The 23,489-nt window shown below is 42.1% G+C and overlaps 1 protein-coding gene across 1 annotated transcript in view; it reads left to right on the top strand.

Moving 5' to 3' along the window:
- Positions 1 to 253: 253 nt before the first annotated feature.
- KCNMB4 (potassium calcium-activated channel subfamily M regulatory beta subunit 4) overlaps positions 254 to 23,489 on the top strand; it is a 51,520-nt gene continuing 28,284 nt past the window's right edge. Inside the window, exons 1-2 of the mRNA XM_058557439.1 lie at positions 254 to 589; positions 23,275 to 23,402. Coding sequence (XP_058413422.1) covers positions 254 to 589; positions 23,275 to 23,402 — 464 coding nt within the window. The remainder of the gene's footprint in view (positions 590 to 23,274; positions 23,403 to 23,489) is intronic.

Raw genomic sequence — 23,489 nt, 5'->3', positions numbered from 1 at the left:
GGGACAGCGGGCGGGAGGTGGGGACACCGGGCAGGGACACCAAGTGGGGACAGCGGGCGGGAGGTGGGGACACGGGGCGGGGACAGCGGGCGGGAGGTGGGGACGCGGGCGGGGACAGCGGGGGGCCGGCAGGGGGCGCTGGAGCGGCGCGCGGGGCGGGCGCGGGTGCGGGGCTCGGGCGTCGCCGTCGGCCGCGGTCCTGCGCGGTCCCCTCGGCGGCGGTGGCGGCGGCGGCGGCGGCGCGGGCGGGGCGATGGCGAAGCTGCGCGTGGCCTACGAGTACACGGAGGCCGAGGACAAGAGCCTGCGGCTCGGCCTGTTCCTCATCGTCTCGGGCGTCGTGTCCCTCTTCATCTTCGGCTTCTGCTGGCTCGGGCCGGCGCTGCAGGGTCTGCGCGCCACGGCGGCCAACTGCACGGTGCTGTCGGTGCAGCAGCTGCGCGAGGAGTTCGAGTGCACCTTCACCTGCGGCTCCGCCTGCAGCGGCACCGCGCACTACCCGTGCGTGCAGGTGTTCGTGCGCGGCCCCGAGGCCAGCTCCCGGGCGCTGCTGCACCCCGACGAGCGCCAGCTGCTCGCCAACCCCAAGGTAGGGCTGCGGCCGGGCGCGGGGGACCCGGTGCGGCTTGGGGTGGGGACCCCGGGCGGGCTCCCGACCAGGCTGCGCCCGGAGCTGGGGGAGGGACGCGGGCCCGGCCGGCAGGGGCTTTGCGCGCGGACCCGAGCGCCGGGGCTCTCTCTGCGCGCCTGTCCTGCCGCCCTCGGGGTCGGAGGGTCCGGCGCCCGCGAGAAGCGCGCGGAGCCCAGGCGACCCCCGCCGGCCCGGGTCCGAGCCTCTCCCCCCTGCGCCCGGAACGCGCCCCGCAGCCGCGGGGTCTCCGGCCCGGGGAAGGTGTGGGGCTCCTGCCTTTTACCCAGACAGACGACCTACGGCGAGAAGCGGATTTGTGGAATCCAATGCGAGATTCTGAGAAGGTCCATTCTGGGGGGTCAGAGGGCTCCGGGCTTTCGCGAAAGGGATGCTCAACAGGGTCCAGAGGCAGCCCAGTGACCGCGTGTCCAGGGACAGCCCGGAGCCACCGGGAGAACCGTGAAAATGACTGAAAATAGAAAACCCTCCGTGAAATGGACCGAGTATTGCCTCCCCGGCAACTTTTTTCATTCTCACAGCAAAAAAGGAAAAACCTGGTTAGGACTCGAGGGATGGAGGGCAGAGAGAGGGCGACTCAGAACGCTGTTCCCAGTGGAGGAAAAACTTATAAAAAGCCGTGTCCTCAGCCTGTGAACTAATTGAGCTTCGTGGTCACCTGGTTCTGCAAGAGGGATTGTCTGTTTTTTCCTTCTCTTGGTCTGTTTTGCTGTCTTTGTGGCTTAACTATCACAGTAGAGGTGTGTATCTTCTTTCGAGTTTCTGACATGCTCCTTCTTTGTGGGGCCTGGGCTGGGAAATCAAGCAGGAAACAGTCCGAAAGGGAATGAATCTGGTAACACGGGAAAACTTTCCGTTAAATGTGACAAAATTAATCATATCAACCCCAAAGGAAAATTCTGTATTAATATTTTTAAAGTATTTAAAACAGACTTACTTTTTCTCTGCAGTAAAACTCTTGTTCTTGTCTTCTAAACAGTAAATTCTTAAATTTGGGAAATTAAAGAAAAGGAATTCTTTTTTAAAAATATGACTCTTAAAAAAGATGCTCCTGCTGACAAATTGATATTCATTTACCTTAAAAATGAAGATAATATATAAGCAGTAAACATGGAAATACAGAATTTAGATAGAGTATAATGTTCAAAGTCTTGAAGAGACAATAATGTCTGAAAGAGAAATGTTGTAAGTTAATCTGCTTAATGCTCAGGAATTTCAAAACAAATCTCAAGGTTTTAGAAACATCACTTTTTTTCAGGATTAAACCATTAATATACGAGAAAGATGCCAAGCAGTAATAGTGATTTAGAAATTATATGGTGGTTCATCGCTCAGGAGGTGGTGGTGTAATTGGTGAAACATTGCTAATTAGTTAAGATAGTGGTTCAGGCACTAACAAATTACATACACACATACCAGTAAATGGCTAATGTCTAATCAAGACATTGATAAGCGAGAATGTACTACAAAAAAGCTGCCTCACAATTTCCAGGCAATTTTGAAGGATCTGGCAGAAAAAGTAAATTAGATTTCTTGGGACATAGATTTTTAAAAGACTTGGAAGCAGCCATAATGCTTTATGTAATACTACGATTTTCTCTCTCTGTTTTTGTTGCAAGTAATCTGTTTTCTTCCAGTGCCACTTCGGATCCTGGCAACAATTGTTTTGAAAAAGTATCTGAACAAAATAACATTTTATAAAGTAAAGTATTCAAGAAATGGCAGAACTGGAGAAAGATGTATTTCTGTTACAGAAAATGAGGAACAGCGTTCCTCAGGCAAACCAGTGTGTCTCTCTTTATCTAAATTATGATTACATCGTAGCATTTGTAGAACATCAGTTTGTTCTTTTGCAGTCACCTTTCTACTTTTGGGCAATTAAATGTTCAACTTGGAAATTCTTGTAAGCAATCAGTGATGGAAAAATTGAATGTATCCAAAACATTGTGCCAGAGTCCAGCACATCAGCAGACTGTCCACAGTCTGCTGTAATTGCCCTTGCAATTACACAAGACCCACTGCCCATTGCTGTTGCATCTTGGCCCCGAGTTCTTTCCTTTGCATCACTTACCTCTTTGTTGAGCCCTCCGTTCCCCACGGTTCCCTCTGTAGAATGTCTCTATTCCCCGCAGTGTCATGGATGCTAATCACCTTCAACCTTCTCTTCTCCGTGACCCACTACCATAGGAACCATTTAGGAAACCACTTCTTAGAAGAGAAGGGAACAAAGACTTTCACCCTCCCTGAGCTTGCTGTGTTCATGACAGTAAAAGGCAGGGAAGAGGAGGAACCCCAGATGACTAAAGAAGAGAGTGTGGATAAATTTGACCTTTGACTAGGAATTTCTGTAAAATATCTTTGAGTCCTATTCAACTTATTTGCGTTTTGAATCGTATCTTCATTGTCTTAAGTGGTCACTGTATCTGGTCGTGTAATAGAATGTCCAAGTCAGCTGATTGTCAGGACAGTGGTCTTCTCTGTGAGTTAACCAAAGAAAAAGCTATATTTGGGGTTAGCTTCCTCTGCTACTGTTCCCATCACTGCATTGTTTCTCTGTGGCTGTCAGTTGTGTGCTAAGCGCTTTAGTTCCTAACTATGGCTGCACGTTAGACTCACAGGAGGATCTTTAAAAGAAATTCTGATGCCTGGGTCCAGCCCTCAGAGATTCGGACTTGGTCTTGGGTGGATCCTGGCATTGGTGTTTTTTAAAAGTTCTGCAAGTGTTCTAATGTGTAGACAGAGTCACAATCACCAGCTTAGGAAATGTACTCATCTATTGTGCAAGAAAAGTAAAATAAAAACCAAGAGGGTTCATTGTGGTTAATATTTGTGTTTTTAGGTTAGAAGATGTTACCAATGCTGCTGAATGTAGGGAGCTGGTATAAAAGGAAGGACTCAAGGAAATTCTGAGGGGAAGAGAATCATTTAAGTTAGTGTGGAAATGATGATTTAGGTTGCTTTAGTGTAAATGAAATGAACGTGTGCCCTTCCAGACATTTGCTTTTATGTTGGGTGTCAAAGAAAAGATGAATTTTTAAACCGGCCTCTTGTATGTGGAACGAGAGAGGGCAGGTGACTGGAGGCATGTGCTTTGTTTCGGTTTTGAGTTCTTTTCTTTCTCTAACATGAAAAACTTGGAAACAAAGGACAAAGGTCTGTTTCTAAGAAACCAGTCCTGCGAAGTGAGAGAAGTGCATTGAGGAAAAGAAGACTTAGGTAGAAGCAGAAGAGGCTTTCACTGTGTCCCCGAAGCTGGGCATGCCTGTGGCTCAGGTCACCGTGTCTGTGTCCTTCACGAGGTAGTGGCGCCCCTGCCCCACACACTCCCCGTGCAGACAGTGTGGTCTGCTGGGCTCAGTTTCTTAACTCTGTCCTTGAGATGAGTGTTCAATGTGATGTCCTTTGTGCTCTAGGGAGGTCCACTGTTATCGAAACTAAGTCATAAGAGGCTCTGCTGACTTGTGACTGCTTCTCTACACTCTTCATTTCTCCATGAAAAAGTGGCTTATTGAGGTTTTTCCTCTGGTGATTATATTAAATAATTTTTGGAAAGTACATAAAATTCAATTCTGTAAATACTTCTTCAGCATCTATTATGATCAAAGAGCTGAGCAGGAAATAGGAGGACGTACAAAGATGAGTTCATTCATTTAACAAATGTTTATTAAATGCCTCCTCTGTCTCTGCAAGCTTCTAGGTTCTGAGACAAGAATAGAGATCAAAATACAGTCTCTGCCCTCGTGAGGTTTACATTTTGGTGGCGGGTGACAGACGAAATAGACTCATAATGTCATGTCATGTCATGATAGGTGTGTAGAAAATTCAAGCGGTGTAAGGTGCAGACAGTGATGGAAGAAATGAAGGGCAGCTCTTTTGCATATGATGGTCAGGGAAGGTGGCTCTGATGAAGCAACATTTGCACAGAGACCCAAAGAATGTGAGGGAATGAGCGGAGGCCTAAAGGACATAAAGGGATGAATCTCGTGGCTCTCTGGAGAAAGAGCGTCCCACGGGCTGAGGGGTCAGCAAGTGCAGAGGCCCTGAGAGGACTGACTACCAGGCTGTGTGAGGAGCAGTGAGGATGACGAGGAGGTGGGACCATGGTGAGCAGGCGGGAACCAGTGGGAGGTGAGGTTAGGGCCTGACGCCACATGGTAGGGACTTGGATTCCATTCTGAGCGTGATGGGAAGCTGTCCGACATTAAGCAGGACTGAGGCATAATCAGATTTAGACTTTTAAAAATGTAAATGATCCCTGTGGTGGCTGAGTGGAGAACAGAATTGGTGTGTTTGTGTGTGTGCACGCGTGTGCATGTGTGCTCGCTTGTGCGAGGTGAGAGCTGCGGAGGCACGATTGGAAATGGGGAGTCCAGTAGGACGGGTGGAAGATGGTGGCGACGTAGGTCAGTTGTGGCTTTGGTAAAGGTCACGGACACTTGGATGTCAGGAGGAAAGAGGGAGGAGTTGAGGGTGACTCCAGGGTTGTGGGTGGGGGGAGGTGATTTTAGTAGATGGGAAAACCAGAGGAGGGTGGTTTTGGAGGAGTGTGGATGAAAAGCACGGCTCAGTTTCAGATGTGAACCCGTCTAAAGTGAGGATGGCCCCCTGAGTTTCTGCTGTCGAGCAGGTCCCTATCTAGCAGAGGAGACAAGAACACAAGTAACTGTTGAATAAGCAGATGTCGGTCGAGTTCTGCAGGGAGGTAAAAACACGTGATATAGAGCTTCATGGAGAATGAAACTTTGGCCATGAAGTTTTGAGACTTAATAGAATTTTCATCTGGGGAGGAAAAGTGGGGAGGAGTGCAGAGAACATCAAGGAAGAGAAAATGCCAGAGCAGAGCTGTGGAGCTCTGTGAATATGGGGTCTGTTGGGGGATCAGCAGAGAGACTGGTGGCTGGAACACAGGCACTAAGAGCAGAGTCTTGGGGGTGAGGCAGGAGAGTAACTTGGGGTTGATAATGTGGAAGTCCTGGACAGCCAGGAGGGGCTTGGTGGACACTGGGAAGCCCGGTAGGTGGAATAATGCCCACCACCCCCAGCCCTTAGATGTCCACCTCCTAATCCCCAGAACCTGTGAATAGCTAATGTTACAAAGGGGGATTAAGGTTGCAGATGGAGTTAAGATTGCTATTCAGTTGGCATTAAAATAGGGGGATTATCCCAGTGGGCCCAGTGTAATCACAGGGTCTATGAAAGCAGGAGAGGAGGTCAGAGGGATGCAGTTTGAGAAAGACTCAACCGGCCATTGCTAGCCTTGACTACAGAAGGGGCCATGAGCTAAGGAATGCAGGCAGCCCCGTTTTCCAAGGAATTGGGAAAAGGCAAGAAAATGGATTCTCCCTGAGAGCCTCCAGAAAAGAATGCAGCCCAGCTGGTGTCTTGATTTTAGCTCAGTGAGACTTGTTTCAGATTTCTGACCTCCAGAATTGTGAGATAATAAATTTGTGTTGTTTAAGCCAATAAGTTTGTGTTACAGGAGCCGTAGGAAACTAATACAGAAGCCAAGGAAAGTTTTTGAGTTGGTGACTAATATGACTAGATATTTAAAGACTTGGTCAGAGCATATTAATAATCTACCTTTGTGGCAGCCGTTTGGAAACGGTCTAGTCTGCAGGCTGTGAGGATCTTCCTGTCTGAGATTACTCCTCATGATCCATCTCTGACCTCCGTTTGTGGATGTTGTTAATGAAGATCTCAATTATTTGTAAGACCCCCCAAATTATGTATCTAAAACACTAATCAGAAACTTTGTACTTTTACAAAGGAGATTTGTGATGTTACAATATATTTTAGTTACAGTTTGGGAAAAAATGCATTTATTGTATCACAAACTTGCCTCAGAGTTATAAAGTTTTTTATAAGCTGTTGTTACGTTTTGTTTATTTAAAACGTTTTTGGCACTCATTTATGAATGAAGATGTCAAGTTTTATTTACTTTGGGTTTAATTTTTTTTTCCAGTTTTTAGCAGAGTTTCACATTCAGTTGAGTTCCTAGATAAACAGTACATTTATATTACAATTACCATAATTACTTACAGTAAAATACTGAACAGAATGGTTTTTAATGTTACATATGTTTCTATTTCTCCTGCTGTGCCTTAAGTGTTCTCTAGGACAGTAAATCGTGTGTAAAATGTGTACTTTTTTTTTTTGGTGAGGAAGATCAGCCCTGAGCTAACATCCATGCCAATCCTCCTCTTTTTGCTGAGGAAGACCAGCCCTGAGCTAACATCTATTGCCAATCCTCCTCCTTTTTTTTTCCCCTTTTTCTCCCCAAAGCCCCAGTAGATAGTCATATGCCACAGCTGCACATCCCTCCAGTTGCTGCATGTGGGATGCTGCCCCAGCACAGCTGGACAAGCAGTGTGTTGGTGTGCGTCCGGATGTGAACCCGGGCCGCCAGTAGCAGAGCGCGCGCACTCAACCGCCAAGCCGTGGGGCCGGCCCCTAAAATGTGTACTTTTGAGTTGTAGTGATATTCTCTTCTTTTAAAATAACCAGTGTTATAAACTGAAAACCATGTGTTTATTAAGTTATTTAATTTTGTGACCATTTTTGTAAATAAACTAATTCAAATAAATTTATTTCATGTACAGTCATGCACTGCATAATGACGTTTCAGTTAATGACGGACTGTGTATATGATGGTGGTCCCACAAGATTAGCACCACATAGCCTAGATGTGTAGTAGGCTGTACCATCTAGGCTTGTGTAAGTATGCTCTATGATGTTTGCACAACGTTGAAATCACCTAACGATGCATTTCTCAGAACATATCCCCTTTTTAAGCAACACATGACTGTGTTTGCTTTGTTGAGTAGCAGAATCCAACAGATTGGGTCACTAGAAGTTCTCGGTATACTGAACACATGTGAAGGAATATCTCTTCATCTAATTCTTCTGTACTATTTGTCTAATTGATGCAGTAGAGCAAATGGACTTTGAAACCTTGTCCAATGTCTGGTTTACTGGTTATAATCTAACTATTTTGAGTGTATATTGATGTTGTAGCTCATTAGAGAAAATTAAATCCTAGAAAACTAAGTTCTAAATCCTAGAAGTTTAATCCAATTTTTCTTTTGTAATAAATATATTTATATAATTGTCTTTATCAGGGCAACTTTATTTTAAAATAGTTCTAAAGAATGGAAAACTAGGCAATAATACTACTTAATAAAAGCTAAATCCTCAATTCTGATTTTAATTACCTTCTGTTTTCTCTATTTCAAGGATAAAAATGGCAACCAAATTTATCCTTATCTCTCCAAAATCTGCTTCTATTCTGGAATCTTTTGTTTCTATAAATGGTACCATCATTCTCTGGTATTAATACTTTTTAAAATTTTTGCTGCCACTGTCCTAGTCAAGGCCATTGTCTTTGCTTTGATGATTACAGTGTCTCTTCACTGACCTTCTTATATCTAGTCCATTTCTTCCTCCAAGCCAGTGGTTCTCAAAGTGTGGCCGGTGGACCAGCAGCATCAGCAGCATCTGTGAACTTGTCAGAAATGCACATCCTCAAGTCCCATCCTAGATCCACTGAGTCAGAAGCTCCACCTCAGTTTCTGATTTAACAGTTCTGTGTTGGAGTTCAAGAATTTATACAGTAAAAAAGTGTACTATAACTACCAAGCTAATAGATGGGGAAATTAAATAATATAAAGGAAACAATCCAAAAGAAGGCAAAAAAAAATAGAGAAAAAGGGATGCAGACAGGTGGGACAAATAAAAAATAATAAGATAGTAGATTTAAACCCAAATTTATAATTAATTATATTAAATGTAAATGGACTAACTCTTCCATTTAAAAGACAGAGATCATAGACTGGAAAAAAGCAAACAAACCCAAATATATGCTGTTTTCAAGAGTCACACATAAAATATAAGGACACAGAAAAGTCGAATGTTAAAAGATGGGAAAATGTACACCATACAAGCATCAACCAAAAAAAGAAAGAAAAGCTGGAGTACCTGTATTATGTGAAACAGTAAACTTTGAGGCAAAAATGTGTTACTAGATAAACAGGGACATGTCATAATTATAAAAGAGTTAATTCAACAGAAGATAACAATTCTATGTTGGAATGTACATAAAAATATAACCTCAAAATACAGAAAAACAAAAAAATTAAAGCAACTCAAAGCAGAAATATACAAGTCTAGCATGATAATGAGAGATTTTAACACACCTCTGTTTGTGACTAATGAACAATCAGGCAAAAGTAATATTAATACATATCTAGCAGATTTGAATAATATGTTTAACAACTGACCCAATTGACACATATAAAATAGTGTATCCAGTAGCAGCAGGGTGCACATTATTTGAAGGGCCCATGTAACATTTACAAAAACTGATATTCTGGGTCGTAAAGCTAGCCTCAACAGACTTCAAAGGAGCGACATAATTAAGATTATATCCTCAGTGAAATTAAACTAGAAGTTAAATTTTACTGAAAGACAGAGATGTGGGAAATTCATCAGGGAAGGAATGAACTTATGAATAAATGGTCCTTGAACAATTAGCTCTACATAAAAAAGAAATAAAATTTGATACATACTTTACACTCATAACAACAAATTCCAAATGTAATAAAACTTAAATGTGGAAAAAAAAACTATAAAACTTTTAGGAGATGGTATAGGAAAATATCTTTATGGCATAAGCTTAAGAAATATTTTCTTACACAAAGTTTAAAGAACAAATCATAAGAGGAAAAGATTGATACATTTGAACATGTTAAAATAACAATTTCTATATGACTAAAATTATTGTAAATAAAGTGAAAGTGTAAACCACAGACTAGTAGAAGATAATGGCAAAACAAGTAATCAACCAAGGATTATCCAGAATTTATGAAAATGTCTACAAATCATTAAGGAAATGACATACAACATAATGGGAAAATGAGCAAAAGATATATACAAACTATTCATGAAAGAACCTCAAGTGGTCTGTAAACGTGAAAAGATGCTCATTTCCAATAATCTCAGGGATATTAAAATGACAACAATAATGAAGTACCATTTCACAGCCATCAGATTGGCAAAACTTAATATGTTTCATATGACCAAGTATTGGTGAGGATTCAAGCAAATGATAAGTTTTACTCATTGCTGGAAAGTTGGTTCAACCACTTAGAAAAATAATCAAAAATACTAAGTGTAAGTGAAGCTGTGAGTAAGTGACAACCCAACAATTTCATTTCAAGGTGTTTACCCTAAAAAAACTCTAACACAAGTCCAATGAAATATATATGAGCATTTTCATTGCAGAATAGTTTGTAGTAGTGAAGGGTAAAAACAACCTAATTGAATTAATTAGGATATTGGATGGAATACTTCAACAGGAGCCTAAAATGGTGACCTAAGCACAGCAGGTACTAGTTTTTTTCTTCTGTAAATGTCTGAGCTTGTAGGCAGTTGGTGGAGCTGTGCCATTCTGCTGTGGAAGATCGTCTGAGGGCCCAGGTCCTATTCTCTTGTTGCTCTGCCATCCCTTAGCATGTTTATCCTCACTTGATCATGTCTGCCTTTTAGGCAGTAGAAAAGAGGAAAAGAGAAAACAGAGGGTAGGCAGCTTCCTTTTTCAGAAAATTGAGATATGATCGACATATTGTAATATTTTCCCTTTTGATATGTACAATTTTTAGTATATTTGCAAAGTTTTGCCACCATCATTCCTGTCTAATTCCAGAATATTTTCATCACCCCCCAAAACAAATCCCATACTCATTAGTACTCATTCCTATTCCTTGGTCATGGTATATAATCCTTTTTATATGTTCCTAGATTTGGTTTGCTAGCTTTTTGTTGAGGATTTTTGCATCTATAATTTCATAAGGTATATTGGTCAGTATTTTTCTTGCAATGTTTTTGTCTGATTTTGTTATTGTAGTAATAGAATGAGTTGGAAAGTGTTTCCTCTTCTCCTATTTTTTGGAATAGTTTGTGATAATGCACCATCATCAGATGGAATTTATTCCAAGAATGCAAGGTTGGTTCAACATGCTAAAATCAATCAATGTAATACACCATATTAGTAGAATAAAGGACAAAAATCACATGATTATTTCAGTATATGCAGAAAAAACATTTGACAAAATCCTTTTATGATTTAAAATAAAATGAATAAACTAGGAATAGAAGGGAATTTCCTCAACCTGATAAAGGGCAACTATGAAAAACCCACAGCTAATATTATACTTAATTGTGAAAGACTGGAAGTTTTCTCCCTAAGATCAGGAACATGACAAGGATGTCTGCTCTTGCCACTCCTGTTTGACATTGTACTAGAGGTTCTAGCTAGGGCAATTAGGCAAGAAAAAGAAATAAAAGACAGCCAGATTGGAAGGAAAGAAATAAAACAATCTCCATTCACAAATCACCTAATCTTGTAAATGGAAACTCCAAAAGAATCCACCAAACGCCCCCCCCCCAAAAAAAAACAGACCCCCACAAACCCAGCTATTAGACCTAATAAACAGTTTCAGCAAGGTTGCAGGATACAAGATCAATATACAAAAATCAATTGTATTCTTATACACTAGCAATGAACAATCCAAAAAATGAATTTAAGAGCACAATTCTATTCACAATAGCACCAAAATAATAAAATACGTGTGACTATATTTCACAAATTTAACAAAAGAGTATGAGACATGTACCCTGAAAACTACAAACACTACTGAAAGAAATCGAAGAAGCTAAATAAATAGAAAGATATCCTTTGTTTATGGATTGGAAGATAATACTGTAAAGATGGCAACACTTCCCAAATTGATCTACAGATTCATTATAATCCCTATCAAAAACTCAGCTGGATTTTTTTTTTTTGCAGAAATTGACAAGCTGATGCTAAAATTCATATGGAAATGAAAGGGACCCAAGATAGCCAAAACAATCTTGAAAAGGGAGAATAAAGATGGAAAACTCATGTTTTCCAACTTTAAAACTTACTAGAAAGCTACAGTAATCAAGACTGTGTGGTACTGGTATACAGATAGACATACCATTCTATGGAATAGATTTGATAGTCCAGAAATAAATGCACACGTTTGTGGGTAATTGATTTTTGACAAGGACATCAAAAGCAGTCAACAGGGAAAGAACCGTCTTTTCAACCACTGGTGCTGGAGCAACTGTATATCCACATGCTAAGATGAAGTTGGACCCCCTACCTCACGCCATATACAAAAAGTAACTCAAATGGATCATAGACCTAAATGTAGGAGCTAAAACTATAAAGCTTTTAGAAGAAAACATAGGTGTCAATCTTTGTGACTTTGAATTAGGCACAGTTTCTTAATTATGACATGAAAAGCATAAGCAACCAAAGGAAAAATAGATAATTAGACTTAATCACAACTGAAAACTTGTGCTTGGAAGGACACCATCAAGCAAGTGAAAAGACAACCACAGAACGAGAGAAGATATTTACAAATCATATTATCTGATAAGGGTCAAATATCCAGAATATGTAGAGAACTTTTACAACTGATCAACAACAACAACAAAAAGGCAAATAACGCAGGTAGAAAATATGCAAAAGATATGAATGGATATTTTTCCAAAGAAGGTATACAAATGGCCAAGAAGTGCATGAAAATAGGTTCAACATGACTAGTCCTTAGGGAAATGCAAATCAAAACCACAATAAGATGCTACTTCCAATCCACTAGAATGGCTACAAAAAAAGAGACAATAACAAGTGTTGGTGAGAGTGTGGAGAAATTGGAACCCTCATACATTGCTGGTAAGAATGTAAAAGATGCAGCCACTTTGGAAAACAGTTGACAGTTCCTCAAAAAGTTAACCATAGTTACCGTGTGACCCAACAATTCCATTCCTAGGTATGTCCCCAAGAGAAAGGATGACACATGTCCACACAGGAACTTGTACATGACTCTTCATAGCAGCATTAGTCATAATAGCCAAAAAGTGTACACAACTCAAATTTCTGTCAACTGATGGGTGGATAAGATTGGATGAATACAACGTGCTGTATCCATATGAGGAATATTATTCAACTGTGGGAAGGAATGAAGTGTTGGCCCATGGTAACGTGAAAACATGCTCAGTGTTGGAAGTCAGCCACAGAAGACCACATATTAAATGACTCCATTTACATGAACTGTCTAGAATAGGGAAGACTATGGAGGATTGGTAATAGTAGTTGGAGAGTATAGGGTGTCTTCTTGGGGTAATGAAAACATTCTAAAACTGATTGTGCCGGTGGTTGCACACCTCTGTGAATCTACTAAAAACCATTGAATCGTACACTTTAAGTGGGTAAATTAAATGGTATGTGAATTATATTTGAATAAAGCTGTTACCAGAAAAAAATGTTGATGGAGATTTGCTTTGCAAATTTTGGCATTTCACATAGCTTGTAAAGAGTTGTTTTATTCAATAAATAATGTCAAAACTTCCCTATTATTTGGAAAATATATATTTGAAAATATTAATTTTCCAAATAAAATGTATTTTGAAAATACTCAAAAAATTATTTGGAAGAAATTTAATAACAATAATATATAAATTTAATTAAAATAAAATCACAGTTTTGATGGAATAAAAATTTTAATGTACAAAAATAAACTATGGGCCAGCCCCGGTGGTGTAGTGGTTAAGTTCAGTGCACTCTGCTTTGACAGCACGGGCTTGGTTCCCAGGCATGGATCTACACCACTTGTCAGTGAGCATGCTGTGGCGGTGACCCACATGCAAAATAGAGGAAGACTGGCAACAGGCGTTAGCTCAGGGGGAACATTCCTCAGCGAAAACAAAACAAAAGAAAACTATGAAAGTACTATATAAAATATAGGTAAATATTTACAAAATTTTGGGGGGTGGACAAAGCCCTTCTAAGAATGACACCAGAAATCATAAAGGAATACACTGACTTATTTAGTGACATAATAAAGAAAACTTATATATATTTTAAAAAAACATTAAAATTGAAAGAAAAATGACAAATTTGGGAACATATTTGCACTATGGTAGAGAAATGATACAAAACTCAACATTTGAAGAGCTCTTAGCAATAAATGACTATTTCTTTCGTGGAACACTAGGTGTGATGGTTAATTTTATGGGCCACTTGACTGGGCTAAGAAATGCTCAGGTAGCCAGTAAACCACGGTTTCTGGGTGTGTCTGTGAGGGTGTTTCTGGAAGAGGTCGGCACTTGAATTGGTAGACTTCGTCAAGGAGATTCACCCTCACCAGTGTGGGTGGGCATCGTCCAGTCCCTTGACGGCCTGAATGGAACAACAAGGCAGAAGAGGGTGAGCTGACGCTCTGCTGGTGCTGGGACGCGACGTCGGGGCTCCTGGTTCTCGGGCCTGTGGACCCGGCCTGAGTTACGGCGGCTGCCTCCCTGGATCTTCATCTTGCAGACGGCAGATTGTGGAGCCTCTCAGCTTCCATTGCTGCCCGAGCCAATTCCTCGTGATAAATCTCTTTCTCTGTGTCTACACGGACCCTCTCGGTTGTGTTTCTCCGGAGAACCCTGACTACAAGGCAGGAGCATCGCCAGGCAGCTCAGTGAAGAATCACAACCACCAGACACGTGAAAAACACGTGTGATCTCACGGATGTTCAAGGAAACTACCACTGTAAGTGTTTCCAGCTCAGTTCTATGAACACAGATAACTTGAATCCTATTTTGAACTATGCCAGAGCACCCAGAAATAAGGAAAACTTCCAATTTTTTTGTAATTTTAGGATTTCATTGAGATGAAAATCTGTGCTAACATACACGTGCAGATGAAAGTTATAGGACAGCTCCACTTAGGAGTGCTTACGTAAAGTCCTAAGTGAGCTAACAGCGGTTGTCTCGTTGACGGAAGCACCAGAGGCTTAAATGTTTATCTTTGCTTCTCTATATTTTCTAAAACGTTTTTCTGAACAGTGTCAGATAGCTCGTCCTGTACGCCTAGGACAATGTGGAAGCCGTGGTCTTATTTCACTGATTATAATGTCTTTATAGATAACAGACCTGCCGTTGATGTGGGTCTAATTGTATAAATTCTCACAGATTGAGGTTATAAAAATTGCATATGGCTGTCCAGCAAATGTACCACAAATTGAGTCAAGATGGACAAAATGAGGGGAAAATTGGAGCATATGACAAAGATTTAATTTCCTTACTATGTTAAGGCTCTTAAACATCCGTAAGAAATAACCAAGATGGGAAAGATCATGGATGGTCAGTTTGCAGAAAAGAAATACAAATAGTTTTAAAATATATGAAAAATTATGACCTTGATTTAAAAATGCAGATTAAAACAAGAAGTCCCATGCTTCACCTGTCAGAAAGTTTAATAGTACCAGTTTATATTTTGTTTTTTATTTTTTAAGGCTATGGGGACAGGCACGCTTGTAAACTGCTGGCAGAGGTGTAGTTGGTGCGGTCTCTTTGGGACACTAAGTTTGAATCTTTTTACTTTTCCTGCTCTCACATGCGTGTGCCCAGACGCTTGTAAAAGGATGATTCTTGCTCCTTGGTTTGTAACTGCAAAAGACTGGAAACTCTAATGTTTTCAGTAGAGGACCAATTTGTAATTTTTGGCACATCCATGCAGTAGAATTCAAAAAAGAACGAGTTGGATCTCTGTGTGGGGACATGCGCGCGCAAGAGGAATCGTTAAATGAAAGAATAAAGAGCGAGACGGAGGAGAGCGTGCGCACATTCACCTTGGCGTCAAGTGTAGGAAATGTTCAACGTTAACCAACCGGCCGGGGGTCCGGGTCAGAGTCGAGGGCACGTTTCAGCCTATAACCCTGGAGTGGTTACAGGAGTGAAAGGTGCAGCGATCTGCCTTTCACTTTGAAGGGGACACGCAGAAATCCCCTGGGCCACTAGCCCCGGCAGCGGCGCCGGTGGCAGCCTCGGAGCTTCCCGCTCCCTGGTGGCCCTGTGCTGTGCCAGCCGCTCTGGGGCTCTTTGTAGCCGCTGCTTCCCGGATCTGAGCGGCGTGATAGCGTCGGCGTACAGACAGTGATGTTCTAAGGGAGTGAGGGTCGGGTCCCTGCACACGGAGAACAGCCTGAGAGAGTGGAGGTGGTTGGGGTGGAAAGATCGTCCTCAGGAGGATGGCAAAGTCTACACCGTCCCCGGCGGGGGTGGCCATCCGTGCGCAGGATGGAGAAGATAGCATTCGCCAGATCGGTCGCCACTGAGTAGGCTGTGGAGGTCAGTTTATTTGCTCCTATGAAGAGACTGTCTCTGAAACAGCAGCTGAAAGTGCAGTCGCCACTGATTCCTTCAACAGTACAGTGGTTCTCCAGACTTTTCGTCTCTTCAAGAGCCAAATCATGGAGTTAAGTGGGGACGTGCTAGGAATCCCTGCCCCTGTAGTCTCTGTGACCTCCCAGGGATGTGGTATTGGTTTGCTGTCTGGGGAAAGAGCAGGTAGTTTTAGAGTCACCCACCATGAAGCCATCCCTCCACGGGTAAGGGGGTCAAGGTCGGAATCAGGATGGGGGCTCACGTGTGGGTTGCATCTATACATTCAGGATCTCGACCACAGGAGAGTTCATGGACTCACTGGGCCCAGTGTGCCCCCAGTTGGCCAAAACTCCGTTTTCCCCTGAGCCCACGAGCCCCGTCCTGAGCACAGTTGTGCTAGGGTCCCGGGGTTAGGGTTAGTAGAGGGGCAGTGTCCCCTAATCCTCTCAGTGTCTGCACAGCTGCTCTGGTGAGTGTGCTTTTCTCAGGAGAAGATTTCCAGTGGGCACCACGTGAGGGGCTCCCACGGGCTCTTTCCTCAAGGATCACAAGCCTCTTATTCACTGAACTCGGGGCCTGGGGTTGGAGCAGGAGCCCCGCCTTACGTCTCAGTGACTCCTGGACTTCATGTCATCAAACCTCCAGTTTTCAGGTGTGTAGATCGAGGAGAGCCGTAGAAGGCTGGCTGCCTGTTTCAGTCCTAGAGATCCTGTGATCCATTAGCCACTGTCAAAGATCCCTGTGGGTCAAATCATCTTTATTGTGCTCCAAATTCTGGGGTCAGAAATTCAGACAAGGCACAAAGTGACAGCTCATCTCTGCCCCCTGGTGTCCGAGGCCCCCGCTGGAGTCATCTGAAGTTCCACTCACTCACGTAGAGCAGTTGATGCTGGCTGTGGCTGGGGCCTCAGTTCCTCTCCACGTAGGCCTCTCCATGTGGTCTCTCTGCGTGGGCTCATTGGGGCTTCCTCACAGCAGTGTCTGGAGGCTGAGGGCAAGCATCCCCGAGAGAGACGCACGCAGGAGCTGTGTCATCTTTTCTGATCTAGCCCTGAAGTCACACAGCATCACTTCCACTTAATCACAGGCTCGTCCATGTCCTGGGGAAGGGAAACCCATACCCCTGAATAGAGGAGTGTCAAGGTCACATTGGAAGAGCCTGCAAAATGGTAAATATTGGTACAGACATCTTTGGAAAATGCGTTCTGCCGCAAATAAGAAGCATTGATTTTTTATCACCACTGTTCCTCAATCCTGGTTCCAGGGGACTCGTCATGGACAGGCTTATTGGTCCCCTTCATGCAGAAATGATGGTGGTAACATTTCGTCATATACACACACACACTGAATTTGTACACTATACAGTACCCAGCACCATCAATGAGGCACATCTGAATGTGTGCGTGAGCATTTACGAACGTTTATTTCGTTTCAGCATTCTGTATGATCATGAGAGGATTGGCCGTCTCCTCAAGGATTTTAAGTCACGATCATGAGCCATTGAACAAGTGTTTGCGTGCACTGTCGCACTTGTTGTAAATAATAATGATTGAGCTTCTTCCAGATTAAAACTTCTTGTTTCGGTCTGACTTCTATTTAGGTTTGACCTCTGTATTTGGCAGACAGTGTATTTTTATTTGCTAACTCTAAAGCTGGATGAACTGTTTTCTCTCGAAAGTGAAATATCATTCCACACTTTTCTCATTTTTAATAATATCCCAACCGTAGCAGTCTGCTCGAATCCAGAAGTTGAATGAATATTATTAAATTACAAGAATGCAGATGTGGTATCAACACACGGTAATAAATTCTAACTAGAGGGGCGAGGGTGGGTGGGTGGGCATCCTCCACGGGAGGTAGTGAGCATTTTTTCATGGAAGCGTTTAAGGAGAGAGGAGGGATTCTTCCGTGAGCTGAGGTTCAGATAATTTGGGCATTTTCCAGCACCATCTCCCTGCCCCCTATGCTAAGCACTTTAGATGACTCAGTCTTTCTGGGACATCCTTACACAAAGTCTTTGCACATTTGCTTTCTTCTTGGAATGTCACCTTCTCAACCCATTCTCTGAAAAGCAAATCCTTAAAGACATGAATCGAAAGTCATCTCTTCTGTGACGCCTCCTCGCACATCCCCAAAGCTGAAATCTTCACCTCTTTTGTAGTCACAAAGCACTTTGTTGATATGCTCCTGTTAGTACACTGCATGCTCCTGGGAAGGCAGGAAGGAGAGGGGTAAGGAGTGAGTATATCCAGTCTTTGTATCCTCTCCAGTACTCAGCAATCAAGGTGGTTTATTGCATAAATTATCAATTCTAAAAATCTGCCCTTCCAAGGCAGCAGAAGAGCTATTAGAAATGCAGATTCCTGGTCCTACTGCCTCCGACTCTCAGGAGGGTGGGCCTGTGACAAGTGATCGAGTGGTCTGCAGAACACACTCTGACAAACTCTGTTCTATTCCCGTGCAGCCTGCTCTGTCCAAAGAGCTCATTGTAGCTTCTCCTGTTCTTAGCCTTGTTTTCACATTTGCTAAGTCATTTGTTTGACCTTTAGATTCTTCCATAAGATTCTTTTCATTTAGTGTTTGGGTATGGATATACATTCTGGAACCGCCTCCCCTAGAATATAATATTTTAGCTGATGTATAATTTTGTGTGTTTGTTTGGCTGACCTACATCCATAAGGAAAGTGTGTGTATTCACATGAGTGTCTGTATGCACACAATTAATGAGCTCTGGAGGTGCGTGAGCCACTGTGGAGTTTAGAAACAGCTCAGTTACACTTTTTATTCTTCAGTGCTTTTCTGATTATATGTTTATATTGTCAAAAATGTCATTAAAGTTACAAATCGTAGCTGACACAGAGATGTCTTACAGGATTTCAGAAAATGGAGGATTATAGTATAAAATATAATCAGACCGATGTTCCAGTAGATAATTTTAAGAATTCATTTTCTAACCAAATTTACTCTGGATATTATTTAATCAGTAGCCCATGCTAGTATCATGTCTTTCAATACCACCCTCCTACCCAAGTGAAGTCAAAGGAACTGGGGAAGAATCCAGTTTCTCCATTTCTGCTTGTTAGATGGTGCCTAACACAGAACCCAGGCCCCAGTGTTTAGTTAAATAGATCACCTGTTTTGTGCAGTGTTTTTTTAAATGACTCACTGAAGGAAGAAAGTGAGTTCTGCCTACTCTGCCCACAGGATTGAACCACAATCCTCGACACACTTGTCACAAAGAACCACTCAAGCAGATTCTATGAACACCCATTGTGGTGGGCTGAAAAAGAATGCTGTTATCAAGCCTGATAAACCCTAAAATAAGATAATGGAAAAATAAGAATAATAAGTGCATAAGCAAATATTCCATGTCAAGTGATGGTGGTGTCTTTCCTTAATAAACTCACTGGAAGCTGTTACGTTAATAAACTCAGAATAGCCCACTCGAGCCCATCAACTTTGCTCGTGAATGCAAAAGTCAATTTTTTTCCCTAAAAGGTAGGCAGTAAACAAATATATTTTATCGCATGCCTCTTTTTCTCCTGACTTTTTAAAGAAAGTGATTTCATACAAGTTTAGGCAGCAAATGACACAGACTCTAGAAAAGGTTATTTGAGCACTAATGATATTAGGAGTTGGGAGATGCTGCTTTTGCAAATGAAAAACAAAAAAAGGTGAGAACCACATGAAGAAGTTTCTCCAAGAGAATGCTCATTGTCCTCCGTGACCAAAGACATTGTCTATAAATTTGCCAAAGTGAAATTACATCCATGGTACCAAAAACCAGCCCTGGAGCCAAACTGAGACAGGAGGGAACAAGCAGAGACTTATGATGCATTTCTCTGAGAATGTAACAGAAAACAAGGATGCAGCCTCCTGCCTCAGCTCAGCCCTCAGGGGGAGTGTGCCAACTCCATTCCCCAGGAAATGTTACCCTGGATCTCCAAGAGAGGGATGCAAGTCATGGCATCTTCCTTACCTCCAAATCAGGGAGGGAGCTCTAAAGAGAGAAAACTGGAAAACCCTAGAGATAGAGACACGGGAGGCAGTGTGGTGCAGTGGTTAGGAACACCCTGCAGTCTGAATCCCAACTTTCCCATTTGCTGTTGTAACTCAAGGAAAGTTTCCTTAAACCCCTCTGCCCCTCAGTTTTCTCATCTGTAAAATGGAGGTCTTGTTATAATAATTGCTCATTTGGATTAAACGAGATTGAGATTAATGAGATGCTTGACATATAGTCAATAACTGTCGCCCATGATCATGATGTGATGATGGTGAGGATACGGTGTACATGATTGTGTGTGCCCTCCCCTGAAGGAGAGATTCATGGAGGAGCTATGTGGTGTCTGGAAAGCCATCAGGCTTGAACAACCTAGAGAGGAAAGGAGTCTCTATGACTGAATTTCCAAATTCCTTTTTCTAGAATTCTTTTTTTCTACTTTGAATTTTCATTTATAGCTTATTTTAAAACTCTAACAATCTACAGTGAACCACTAAGTAGAACTGAGAAGGAATCTAGGGAGAGTTTGAGTTAGGCTTCACAGAAATTTTAAAGATAATCTAACTGGAGAATCAAGATATAAGAAAATGAGCAATCATGATTTTCAAAAACATAAGGTTTAGCCTTTAAAAAATTGTACTTTCAAGGCAATGTGAGCTTTAAAAGTCGCTGGAGCCTTATGGCTCATTGCTTAATCTCTGATGCTCTTTGGAAAGAATACAGTTGTGTAAAAAATACTTGCATTTTGATCTCAGGTTATCTTCCCCATGTAAAAAAGTACTTTGCTTCCAAAAATCCATCCACAGTCGCTCAAAGTTTCCTACAGGCTAGAAACGTTTCTTGTATCCCACGTGAAACCACAACACATCTAGTGCAAAACTTCACACACTTGGTGAAAGTTTTCATCTGACTTTTTCAGAAACTTGAAGGTGTGATTCCCCTGGTCAGATCACAGAGTTGTTGTCATTGGGTAGAGCTGTTTCTTTTAAACCCATTTCTCCCCCAAAAAGCTGAATAGCAAAGAATTCAAGCTGAGTTAACTTGTGTGATTTTAAAATCTGCTTTAATGACGGTTGTTAGTTGTTACCCCTAAAATGTTTAGTGTACCTTGTGTCGAGGACACCCATTGCAAAAAGGGCTCCGATGAGTTTTTAGGGTTTCACACCTCACAGTTTCCACCTCTGAATATGGAAATTTCTCCTGCCTGCAAAGAGCACAATCACTTGGCACCTATTCTCACTTTATAAACAAACTGACCATGATATAGAAAAAAAGTGTTTTAAAAGAGGGAAAGGAAATGTCAATGGGTTATGGGAAGTAAGCAATAGAAACATCAGAGCCCCTTGTGAATATTTTCCCAAAGCAAATACAGGCCCCGAGAAAGGACCTCCCACCCTCGTCCTGCTTGCTCCTGGAATGGTGGCCTGGTCAGGCTCCCCCCTCCCATGGGCAGAATCGCTCTGGGAGAAGCGCTCAGCGATGCTCGTGGCCCTGCCTTCTCCTGGGTCCTTTCTTGGTGTTCATCCAGGAAGAGCATCATTGAAACGTAGAGCTAAAGGATTCTGGAGATTTTACAGATGAGAAAAAATGAAATCCAGAAAAAGGAAGTAATTTGCTCAAGCCTAAACACCTAACAAATACATAACAGGCCTGGAGCCCTAGCTAATGGTCCTACCACTGCTTTGAACTCAGAATTCATAATTTTGCAGAAATTTTAGCTTTATATTACTGTTATTAATAGAAGTGGAACTATGTATGCAGAGGTAAATATCCAGTGATGCAGTCATTAAAATAACATTTGATGTTAATTTATTATATATAATAGAAAATAACCAAATTTACCAAAATTTAAAATGTGTTTATATTGTGTATTTTTTAAATGTTTAACCACTGTGAAAATAGCTGCATCATCTTGAATAAAATTGTGTCTAAGTGTGTTATTTAATTAATTCTACTAACATTTTTGAAACTTCACCATTACCGGGCATAGTCGTAAGTGTGAAGATACAGAAAAGAAAAAACAGTGGCCCTTGTCCCAACTGCCAGCAAACTGGGGCGGCGGACGTGAAGCAGACAAGTGTGACACTGTGATTCCAGCTGGGACAGCACAAGAGCGGCTCCTGTGGCAGCACGAGGAACGAGAAGGAGAAGGCTCCCCCAGCAGGTGACGCCAGGACGCCCCCAGAGGAAGGAGGTGAAGGGGGAAGGGCCTTCGCTAGAGGAGACAGAGCAGCACGTGCCTGGCGGTGGATGTACCAGCACTTGGCAGATCGGGGGTGAGTGCTTTTCTACGGTGGCCTCCCGGGCTCCAGTGAGGACAAGGGCAGGAAGTGTGAGGAGCTTCGTACACCACGCTAAAGTTTGTATTTGATCAGAAAATCGTGGGAAGACCAGAAAATCATATGCTCTAAAATAATGTGACTCAAATTACACTTTAAAGCTAATGGGCTTTATTCTCTTCCTTACTATCGGACAGCTTGGTAAAACATCTGAGAGTGGAATGTGATAAAATCGCCAGAGGCTAGTTCCAGTCGTGGAGCTGACAGCAATCTCAATCTCCCCATCTGTAGAGTAGAGACCATTTGGGGTCGTTGTGAGAAGTGCAGGAGCTGAGGCCCCTGGAGCATTTATCACAGAGTCTGCGTTTTGTAACACCCAGTAACTAAGCTGGCATCTCTTCTCGCCATCATCATCATCATCAAAGACTGAACTGGAGAAGATGGACCAGAGTGCTCAGGGTTAATTTAACATCTAGAGTTACCAGCAGTCTTCTGATTCTGCTGAATCTAAATTGCTGACAGTAATTGAGGCTCTTCAGAGAGAGCTGCGTTGTCAGAGGCAGGGTAGGAAAAGGCATCAGTTAGCAAAATGCATTGAGTATGGACTCGAGAGGAAGTTTTCTGCTGATTTTGTTGTCTAAGAGAATGTACGAAGAGAAAACTGGAGTTTCGATGGCTGAGAGCAGTGTCCGAGGAGAGCCATGCGCTAGTTGAAGGTGGAAGAGGAAATAGCAGGGTCCATTAGAAATTGGGGATAAAAATTAACTTTTTTTTTTTTACCTCCCTCTGTTGATTGGCAGGCCCTCAAAAAGAAAGTATATTATGCTTTCAATTCTTATTAGATAGTAACTAATTGTTTATAAAATATCCTTATACTGTAATGACTGAAAGTTCTTCTTTGCTGTATTTTTGTTATTGGAATATTTTCTGTAATTGTGCCAAGTTGGAAATTTGAGATAGAGTTTAGCAATTTCAATTTGGTGATATTAAAAATTAGGTAGGTGAGAATTAGATCTATCTGAATAATTCCATCTTTCCATTTAAAAAAATGGACTATATTTCAGTATTTTATAGAATAGTGGGTTACTCTCTGTGTTCTGTTTTGTCAGTGCTCCTATATCCCTCCCTGTAAGAGAGAAAATCAGAAGAACCTGGAAAGTGTCATGAATTGGCAGCAGTACTGGAAAGAAGAGATCGGTTCCCAGCCATTTACTTGCTATTTTAACCAGTTTCAAAGGTAAGCCGGTATTTACCTGTGTGTACTAAAATTGTCTGAGCCTCTGTAGTTTATTACATTAATAAATCGTAGGTGGTGCCCAGTTGA

This window comes from Diceros bicornis, chromosome 17 (assembly GCF_020826845.1).
Source record: "Diceros bicornis minor isolate mBicDic1 chromosome 17, mDicBic1.mat.cur, whole genome shotgun sequence".
Classification (NCBI taxonomy): domain Eukaryota; kingdom Metazoa; phylum Chordata; class Mammalia; order Perissodactyla; family Rhinocerotidae; genus Diceros; species Diceros bicornis.
Note: the sequence above shows the minus strand (reverse complement) of the source record. Positions and strands in the feature narration are given on the sequence as shown.